Source organism: Psittacula echo (genome assembly GCF_963264785.1).
Source record: "Psittacula echo genome assembly, chromosome: Z".
In the NCBI taxonomy this organism is placed as follows: Eukaryota; Metazoa; Chordata; class Aves; order Psittaciformes; family Psittacidae; genus Psittacula; species Psittacula echo.
Window position 1 is genome coordinate 57,311,220 of NC_137742.1, and position 10,917 is coordinate 57,322,136.

At 45.5% G+C, this 10,917-nt stretch overlaps 1 protein-coding gene across 1 annotated transcript in view; it reads right to left on the bottom strand.

The window, feature by feature from the left end:
* Positions 1-10,583, bottom strand: part of SNX30 (sorting nexin family member 30) — a gene marked incomplete at its 5' end in the record, with an annotated part of 43,070 nt that extends 32,487 nt beyond the window's left edge. Inside the window, one exon of the mRNA XM_080637608.1 lies at positions 10,422-10,583. Within this exon, the coding sequence (XP_080493734.1) occupies positions 10,422-10,583 (162 nt within the window). The remainder of the gene's footprint in view (positions 1-10,421) is intronic.
* Positions 10,584-10,917: the final 334 nt, after the last annotated feature.

Here is a 10,917-nt window from a genome sequence, read left to right on the forward strand (position 1 = left end):
GGGGGTTTGGAACTAGAGATGATCTTAAGGCCCTTTCCAACCCTAACTATTCTATGCTTCTATGATCTAAAAAGCTACAGCAAAGGTGCTAGTGCTACCCAGGTAAGCATGGGTTTGAGTATTGTTTGGGTAGTTTACCACTTAACCATTGCCACATGTCAGCACTTTCATCACCAAGCTAGTCAAAAGTAGCTGTTGCTAGCACCATCCACAGCACCGAGGGGGAAGAGGCTTCTCTGCCTTTGAGCAATACCTGCACTGCAGTATATTCCTTCCCAAGGAACACATCACATCACTCAAGCGCACTGGTAAAGTGAGGCCAACTAGGAAGACAAACTTTAAGACCAAGTTTTTTATATCCTAAGAGGCTCTTCAGAAGGATACTGCAAGATTGCTTCCACTGAAGCAATGTTAAGGCAACAGTTTCCCATATGGGCAGGGCATTGAACCAATGTAATAACAGCTTCCCCCATAAACACAACAGAGAAGCTTCACCTCTTCCTACTATTTTGTCTATGAGAGGCTAATAGCTGCTTTCAGATACACAGCATTAGGTGGTTTAAAAAAAGCTTGTTTTTTCAGACTTAAATTCAGCTTGAAGCTGGAGCACAGACTAAATAAGAATCAGGACTAGAGCGTATGCTTCAATGCGGTGAGCTATCCACCATTAATAACACTACGGACCACTGCAACTGTTAATTTTCCAAGACAGGCAGAGAGGTTGTTAGTAGGGTCTGTGCTCCTTAATTTGAGGGTATCATCCAGAAGAAAGAAAATCCAGCCACTGTTTGCTTTTTGCTCATTTTCCTGCATTGAAGAGTACCACACATTTTCATGATGTCTTTGCTCACACATGCCAGTACTGCTCTTTTCAACCTAAGATACATAAACCCACAAACCTGAGTCCAACAGAAGCCCATCTTTAGGGGTGAGAGACACCATCTATTTCATTTCCACAGTAACTCCTCACCTGCTGCTGATTGCTTTGTAGAAGCTCTGAACTGGCTATAAGATAGTGCTGTTCCCCAAAGGAATTTATGCTTTGAAGACCACTCTCAATACAGCTCTTGGCTGAGCACTTTCCTTGCTGTTGTATGTCTTGCTTTTTTATTATTGCCTTTATTTTCGGAACAATTTCAGCTAGTTCCACTAACCTATGTCATCTACAAACTTAATCAGACAGAATACTTCATGATTTCTGAAGTATCTGGTTGATAATCAATAGTTTTGCCATTATAGTATCACCTACAGCTGAAAGCAACACTTCTTTCCACCCCCTGCCCTCTCAATTTAGAAAATAAAACATGCCACATAAATTCATCCATCAATAACCCATCTAAATTGGGCTGGCATTGGGAATGCTAGCTCATTAAGAGTCACTGTTCATCACACTATTTCTAGCAGCTACCTCATTGTCAGTGAACATTACCTGGAAGGGGAACAGATTCCCCATGGTATTTTGATGATTTACTAAGCATAAATTGTTAATAAAAGCAAATTCACTCAGCTCTTACTTCAGGGTCACAACTGTCACCACCTCCAAGGCAGCATTTTCTGCCACCATTTCATCGTAGCAGTGGAAGCAGTTTTCCCCAGCCATAAAAGCACAGAATCTCAGCTGTACTGCATCCTGGGCTCAAAAGGCAAGTCAGCCACAGCTAAAAAGCTCAGCATTTAACACCTTGCTCAAGGTCAGCAGAGTACAAGCCTCAGTGAAGTTACTTCTGATAATTACACAAGGTCAAATGTTGTTTTTAATTGCTGCACTGCCTTCTGCACACTGAAGGAACATGCAAGTTACAATCTCAGAGTTGCAGCTTAGGTGTTTCAAGTAGATTTTATTATGTAGCAGCACTGAGTTAAGTCTCACATAAAAGCTTCTGTCTTGTCTCTCGACCTACTTTACAGAAACCAGTCTCTCCAGATAAGGAAGCGATTGGCTAATGTGACAGCCAGACGATCTGTTCGAGATACCACGAGAGTAATTCACAGTGCCAGAAGACACCGGGACAGTAGTTTGCACATCAGCCTAGGAACTGATGTCTCCCAGATCACAGTGTGTCAGTAGGAAACCCTCCATCTTTATCCTCTGTCCCTCTCATTATTAATTACAGGCAGGTACTGCCCAAGGCTTATCATGAACCCCTGAGGCACCAACAGGAGAATGATGTGTCCACAGAGCTGTAAAAAGAGAGGTTCTTAACCTGGTTATTCCTTTCTCCTCATGAAGGATCTCAGAGAGCATCCAGCATCTCGGGTAGGTTTGAGGCATTCCAGCACAGGCAGCGCAGTGGATTCTTTCCAACCACCAAGCATAACTTCTTCCACCATGGCTGACAAGTTATTGCCAAGACTCATCCTTCTGAAAATCTGCTGAAGAACCAGGTTCCTCCACATACATTCTGAATATCTGTTCTTAACACTCTGTCTCGTTAAGTATGAAGCAACCCTGCTGAAAAGGTTATGAAAGCTTAAGCATCAGTTGAACACCAAGCCCAACCTCCAAGTATACCACTCCCTCCATTATGTTGAAATAAGAACCACAGGTAATAATATTCTGATACAGTAGAAGCTGTGTTCAGTTTCACCAGATGGAAAGATTAAAAGAAACCTAACGGTACTAAGACAGTTATGTTGGTGCACGTGTTTGTCCCAAATCAAATGTTAGCTATCATTCGTCTTGTTCAGAAGAGATGGGAACTGCCAGTTCCAGAGAAACTCGCTGTACTGGGAAGTTGCAGATCAAAGAGACCAGTTTTAGACATAGGAAACCAGTTTTACGACAGTACTAGAGCACCTACGGTGTGAGATACCATTACAGAAATAATATTTTATTGGTAAGCATGCTTTAAATGAAGATGACTGCAATCAAGCACATTAATGTGATGTTGTATGTGCTTCTACAACAAACCCTAGAGCGGCTCACAAGCAGAAAGGAGAAAAACGCTATCTTCAATGAGATGGCATAGTATTAACCTATACGAGTGATATGAGTTTGAAAGATGAAATAGCTAGAAAAAGCAGTTGTAGTTACCAGAATTATGGGAGAGGAAATGGATTCAGCCAGCAGCTTGGTTGTGGGTAGAGCTGAAAGCCATGCTAGGTTTGAGTCCGTTCTCTTAATTAGGAGACTACAAAAGAGCTGTTCATGTGTGCACACACACAGTGCAACAGAAGAGACAGCAGTTCCTTTAAACAAGACAACAACTAAGCTCAGCCTTCTAGAGCTGATGGCCCACTAATGAAACATGTAGCAGACTGCTTGTACCTAAAAGCTTCCTGGCCTAAGAACCATGGTTCAGTAATGTAACATATCTACCACAGAACATAACCTTGCCATTCAGTGCAGTCACTGGGAGAAAGACAACCACAGATTTCAAAAAAGCCAGGATAACAGCTTCATAAACAAATGAATTCTGAAACAGTTAAGAGACAGCTCAACCAAACTAGCAATGCTACTGTCCTAGGTGGAAAGCAATATTCCTGTGTCCTTCAAGCACTTCTGCAGACAAGGACAGGGGATTACTGGAAAAAGCCTCATATTCACAGGTTCTTATGGGCAGCCTGAATTACAGTATTTGCTGGGGGTGACATCAATATGAAGGTTTCTGAAGGGCACTGATGATAACTGCTTGGCACAGGGGACTGATAAGTTAATGAGGCAAAATGCTCTGCCGAACTTTAGTCTTACAAAGAAGGAAGAATTGGTCAGAGATGTGAAGTCAGGGTCTGCCTTGGCCACAGAAGCATGAGCTTCTGGGAGCTCAGGATCCCAAGAGGAGGCAGCAAAGCAAAGAGTAGGATTGCAACCCCAGACTTCCAAGGAACAGACTTGGGCCTGTTCAGGGATCTGCTAGGAGAAGCATACAGGAGAATTAGTTGATTTTTAAGGAACATCTCTCCCACGTCAAAACTGGTGCATCCCAATAAGCAGAAAACCAAGAAAATGTGGCTAGAAACCTGCATGCATGAACACAGAGCTCTTGACTAAACTCACAAAACAAAGCATAAGAAAAGGAAATAGCAGGCACAGTTGACCCAGGAGGAATACAGAGACACTGTCAGAGCATGCAGAGATGGATTCAGTGGTATGGAGCTGAGTCTGGCAAAGGATGACAACAGCAACAAGAAAGGTTTCTACAGAAACATCATCAGCAAAATAAGGAACAAGGAAAATGCAGGTGTGATGGGGCAGACGATATGATGACAAAGGACACATGTAAAACTGAGGTACTTGGTGCTTTCTTTGCCTCAGTGTTTATTGAGATGACTAGCATTCAGGGATTGCAGGCCTGAAAGCCCAGTGGAAAAGTCTGGAACAATGCAAACTCACCATCAGTGAAGGAAGACCAGGTCAGGGAGCATTTCAATAAACTGGGCTGACATAAACCCATGATGAGACAGTTGCAAGTGCGGAGGGAGCTGGATGATGCTACTCTAATGCTACTTTCAATTACCTTGTCCTTACTATGGCGACAAGGGGAGACTCCCAAAGATTAGAAGAAACTAAGTGTCACTCCTGTCTTCCAGAACAGAGATACAGGGAACTACAGGCAGGTCAGCCTTACCTCAGTCCCTGGAAAGGTGATCAAACAAATATTGGAAACTATTTCCAAAGGCACGAAAGACATGGTGATGAGAAGTCACCATGGACTTCACGGAAGTCATGCTTAACCAACACCTGCTATGAAGAGATGACTCGCTGCTGGGCTCAAAGGGTTGTGATCCCACAAAAGCCAACTGGAAGGCAGTCATTAGAGGAGTATAGCAGCAGACAGTAAGAGGGCCACAACTTTCTAACACCTTCATTAATGGCCTAAATGATGGGACAGGCTACATCCTCAGAAACTGTGCTGAGGGTACAGAACTGAGTAGAATACTTGATACATCAGATGGTTGAGCTGTCATTCAGAGGGGCCTCAACAGGCTGGAGAAACAGGCTGACAGTACCTCATGAAACTCAACCTGAGAAAATGCAAAGTCCTGCACTTAGCAGGAATAACTCCATGTAGCAGCAGCACGTGCTGGGGGCTTTCCTTCTGAAATGCAGAAGAAAAACTCAAAAAAAAAAAACCAACCACAAAAAAATCCACACCACACACCAGATACTGACTGAAAGCTGACCGTGAGCCAAGAATATGTCTCATAGCAAAGGAGGCCAACAGCCTAGAAAGAAGAATGCTCAGGGAATGTTTATATGGATAAATACCTGGTGGAAGGGTCTACAGAAGGCGGTGACAGACTCTTTTCAGTGGATCCAACAGAACAAATTGAAATATTGGAAGTCTTATTTAAACGTGATAAAGAAATTTTATTTTGCAGGTGGCTGGATGCAGGAACAGGTTGCCCAGATATTCAAAAGCTTCACAGCACCCTGGGCAGCCTGTTCTAGCTAGCCCTGCTCTGAGCCAAAGGCTTGAACTAGAAGATATCCAGAGATGCCTTCCAGCTTCAACTCATCTGTGATTGTCAGTTCTGTGTTCCTGTAGATTGGAACCAAGATCAACTCATTCACACTGACATTGCTTCACAAGTTCATCAACTTCAGTTCCTGACTTTCTGTAGCCCCTCTTCCAAGACTGAGAATTTTCCTCCAGCTTGCTTTAAAAGCAATACATGGTGTTGGTCCAACGGTTCTCATGTAGTCACAGAAGAGGTTTGTAGAAGCTCAGGCAGACCTATTTTAAGCTTTCATATTATACTGCAAACTGGTTTCATCTGTGGGTGGATGAAGTTAAGAGCAATAATTATAAACTAGGACCCAAGGAGGCTGGAAGTAGCTCTCCAGACTCTTGGTATGTTTTTTGTTGGAGAGCTGCCAGGCTCCCTTCCAGAATATAAGTGCTAGGTATCAGCACTCCAGCAAACACAACAAGTATAAATACTTGATCAAGTGCTAATTCAGGCCTAGGGGCTCACCAGGGTTGTAGTTTGGAAGCAGATGAGCAAGCATGCAAGCAATGGTTTTCAGCTGGTAATCAGAAGTTTGCAGTAGGTGTTTTAACATCCATCTCCATGAATTAGCAAATTCAAGCTGTGTATTTATTGCAAGCCTGGTATTTAATAAGCTCTGCTTGATATAGCATGTGCAAAACTGCCTTAGAGCTCACTTCAGCTGCCCAGTGTTAACAGAGCCAAATACAAGGCATGCGCATCTTCAAAGAAGAAAAGTTGAACAGCTTATTGGTAGTTGGCACACTTAGTACACTATCAGGTCATCAGAGATGCCTGACAAAAGACAAGGCAGTCTGAGCCCTAGGACAGGTGGGATATAAAAGCTTTTGGAGTGCCAGGCAAGAAACCAGTACTGGGAGTCAGAACCCTATCAGTTTGCCTTGCTGTCTCAAGGCAAACCATACCAAGAACAGCCAGCATTATCCTGTTAAGAAGACACTCTCAGAAGTCTAGAGGGTCTACAAGGACCACAGTCGACAGAGGACAGCCTGAGTAAGCCATACAGAATACTTTCCTCCTAATTCTGCACAGCCTGGCACTTCCAACACTATTAGCAGTGTGCTATTAAATCTGCACAGCTTCAGTGAGGCTGCATCCTGAGTCATACCATACTTACACAACCATTTAGGTACAATCACACAGCAGAATACCATCTACTTCTCACTTCGGTTCTGAACTCAGAAAAGCATTAATGCCTTTTCTGCCTCAGTGTCAAAGTGTTTGTCCTAGTGCACACTGCAGATTCGCTACCAAAAGTGACAAGTGAACTGGAGTCAAGCAGTCACATGCAAGCAGAAGTTTCTGGGTTTGTTTTTTTGTTATTTTTTTTTTTTTAAAAAAAAGGGAAAAAAAATGAAAGAAGGTCTCACTGACACTTCCTCATTTGTCTTACCCTCCTCTGCAGAGGATCTGCGCTGAAAAGCAGATCTCAATTACCTTGTATGCCTTTCCAAAGCTCTGTAAGAGAGCAAGAACTCTTTTTAGATAGCTAACTCTGCAATGGACTTAGTCATGTACCCTGTGGGATTGTTTCCTCCTGCATGTTTCCCTCTCACCAAATAGATAGATATATTTAACAGAAAAAAAAAGGGCGGGGGGGGGGGGCTATTGCTTAGGTTCAGCTTTAGCTGTCTCCTTACTGGGAGGCTAGCAGGGCAAAGCCTCCAAATAAGTTCATAAAAGTTGATGGTGGTCAGGTATCAGGACAAATGATGTTTAATGCAATTAGACTTGAGGGGAACAGAAAGACAATTATAGAAAGATCTGGCTGGTACAGAAATGCTTCAGAGACATTAATCTACAACTCAAGTGTTTCATGTTTGCTGCAGAATTGCTGTGAAAGCCAAGTACTTAGCCAGAAATGTCCATTTCATTTAATACATTAGATGCTGCTCAGAAGTCAAGGTTTCCTGGCTCTTAAAAGTGTTCTCTCCAAGTCAGGATGAGGACACTATTTCAGACAATGAAAGCTCTGCAGCTCTTTTCATAAGATTCAGAAAACTTGAAAATAGCCTATGTAGAACCAGGGAAGCCATAGAAAAAGCACAAGTTTTCCTTCTCTTTCCCATGACGTACTGCTCTAGTAGCATTAGCCACTGCTCTTAAACAGCAACCAAAGGTTCATGAGACTTCAAAACTAGTCAGGGTCTAAGATACTAGATTATTCCCACATTTGTATCAAAACCCAACAGGAGACACATAGGCAGTGTTCCTGACTCAGGATAAATCAGTGTTCTTACTGAGTAGCTCCAAAAAAATCAAAGAAAAGAGGCCTTAAAGAAAGCAAATCAGTGATGCTAAAGGTTCAACCACTGCAGGCTGCACATCTATGGCAGTGGAAATTGAAGCACTGCTTTATGGGCAGTTCCATTACTTCTGCACTTTCTCCCCTCGGAGCATTGCCACATTTATCTTGCAGCAGTGTTTTGGAAATATTTGCTTAGAGCTGGTAAGAAACACCCAGAAAAAGAAAGTTATCCACTGCATGGTGACGGGTCAGACATTGCCACAATTCCTCTGCCAGAGAAGTGTCTTAGTACAGGCCAGGTTATGGACAGTGGTCTTTACAGAAGTGTAATGACTCAGAGGCACTCTGAAACTTTGGAGACTTTGTCCCAAACTTCTGTGGTGCTAATCTCCACCAGACTCTCTAGAAAGCCTCTTGGAAAGGCCAACAGAGCAGATGAGCACAGTTCCTATTCAAGAATCAATAAAGAACAGCTGTAGAGCTTTAAGCCCAAGTCAGACTTGAATACTGGCCTCCTGTTACCCAACTATTGGAGCTATCCACACATTGTCAGTCGATTAGTGAGCCAGCCTTTCAAAAGATTAATGACCCACCACCACAGCTTAAGACCAAGAGACATACTAACCACTTAAAAGACAGTTTTACATATTTACCTCCACTTACCATACTCACTTTCTAGACTATGAAACACACAGTGCAAGCGGTTAAAGTTTACTAATGCCTTAAAGTTAGGAACACCAGTTCTTCCTAAACCTGGAAAGAAGTCAGATCACTTTTTTTTCTTGCCAGTGCATCAGGTATTAAGCAGAAGGGACATCCCTCACACAGTAGAGCTCTTGGACTCCTTCCACCAGAAAGATCAGGCATTTGGCTTTTTCTGCTAATTCAGCTAGAAGGAAAAAAAAATTAAAAAAAAAAAAAAAAAAAGAATGCTTCTCTCTTCCTACTGGAAATCCTTTTATTCTGCAAGGCTCATTACCCTGGTGCCATTTCCAGGTCAACCACAAAACTGCTCTCAGGTCTAAAAATGGCTTACGTCAGCCCCTTTTTGCTCTCCCCTTAGGAGTATTTCTCTGACACAAAGTACCAGAACAGAACCGTCCTAGCACGGGCTACACACCTGTGCTGCTTGTAGAAAAACTCGGCAAAAACTTTTCCACCAATGAGAAGTTAGCTGACCACAGCCTGAGGCTAAAGAGTTATTTCTGCTTCCAGATTACTAGGGATGTTGATATACTTCTTAGACACCTCAAAGCAGTAAAGCAGAGAAGAGCTTGCTTGAGCTCCAGAAGCAAAAAGCTCCTTAGTATAGCTAAGGAAAGACATTATAGGGTGTGTGCTATTCTTCGGAACAGCGCTTTTTACTAGCTACACAGAACGTGGATAGACAGTGCTAACAGAGTACAGTACCACCACCACACAAGGACCCACAAAGAGCAACTCCTATTGCTACAGGTTGGTCAGACAGCAACCTCATTACATGAGTAAATCCAGTCTATCACAGACAAAAGACTCCACAATTCCTACCCTCACCTTAATCACGTAACACCCGTCAACGTTTTGCCAAGTTTCTTAGATGAAGGCATACGTCCACAAAGGGAAGGTAAGCCTGGCTTCTTACTTGTACAACAGTGGGCAAATGTTTGAGGAGGGGGTCCTCGATCTGGGCAGGAACATGTGCTGAATCTGTGCAGCACAGTTGACACATGGAAGAAGCCTGACGACCCTGACTCATTTCCCTAGAACATGGAAGATACACACCAGATACTGCTGGGCAGCCCCAACGTTTTTGGAGGCTAGCAGATTTGTCCTTCCCAGAAGGAGCTCCACACTGTCCAGGGCAACTGCCATAGGAAGTACCTCTTGCTTCCTATGTAGCTCTGTAGCACTTTATTCACACACGAGCTGCCCCAGAACAGCTTACTATAAAGCTTCAAGCCAATCTCGCCTCTTGCAGCCCTTGCTCCCAGGAAATCCGACCTTAAGACACTTCAGGAACTCTGCCCACAGACATATCAAGTCCTTGCAAGTGTAGTTAACGTATCAGCAGTGCCGTGCTGCTACTGCTGCTTTCACATTCCGGAATTATCACATCCAAGGCCCACACACAGGCAAAGCACTTTACGAAGCCTGCTAGTGTCCCGCAGACATGCCAGAGCTAGGGAAGGGAAAGCTGTCACAGATGTTCCTGCAACAGCATCCTTTCCATCTTACACTGCTGTGAAGAAGCAAACAGGAGCTCAGCTACGGAGAGGACAATCACAGCCAAAATAACGGCAAGCTCGGCAGTAAGGAAACAACAGCAGCCCCAAGGCTCCCGTTAGGGCTACAGGAAGGAGACTGTGAGGGAGTTGAGCAATTCCTGAAGCGTTCAGACCCATCTGTAGAGGGTATGAACCACGGGAAGATACAATCAGTAAAACCCTGCCTCACGCAGCCACTCTGGTGACAGTGGGAGCACCGGTATTCCAGGTGGTCCCTCGCGGACACGGTGCCTGCAGTCCCCACGCCGGGTGTCTTCGCCCTCCTGATTAGCCTCAGCCTCTTGCAATGGATGTCAGCTGCGCCCAGGGCTTCACTTCCCTGCGGGGAGCCGGGGATGCATCCGAGGAAGGGGATGTGGCAGGGACACACACACATACACGACCCTTCTCCCTTTGCTCCCTGCAAGGGCAGACACCCCTCCCAAAGCCGCGCACCCCCGCCCCCTGGGCCGTACCTTGTCGGCGATGCTGCGGGGCAGGAGGAGGTCGGGGCTAGGGGTAAGCGCCGGCCCCATCTCCTCGCTGCTAGACGTGGCCAAGGGATGCGGCATCTCCCGCAGAGACTTGGGCCCGGAGGACGGGAGAGGCTTGGGGGCGCCTGCCGCGCCGCCCGACATCGCGCTGGGACCGGACAGCGATCGCGGAAAAAAAGGGAGCAGAGGCCGCGGCGCTTTGGCGAGGAGCTTCGGGGCCGCAGGCGGACCCTGCCCGCCACCACCGCACTAAGAGGCGGAGGCGGAGGTGGAGGAGGCGGAGCGAAAACAGCGTCTACCCGCGCCGCCGCGCCCGCCCCTTTACCAGGCACCGTCCGCACCACCTGCTCCCCGCCTCTCCCCGGCCGCCGGTCCCGCCCGTCCCGCCCGCTCCGGCTTCGGCTCCGGCTCCGGCTCGGGCTCCGGCCCCGGTCTCGATCACAGCCCCTGCCCCGAGTGGCGAGCGGAAGGCGCGGGA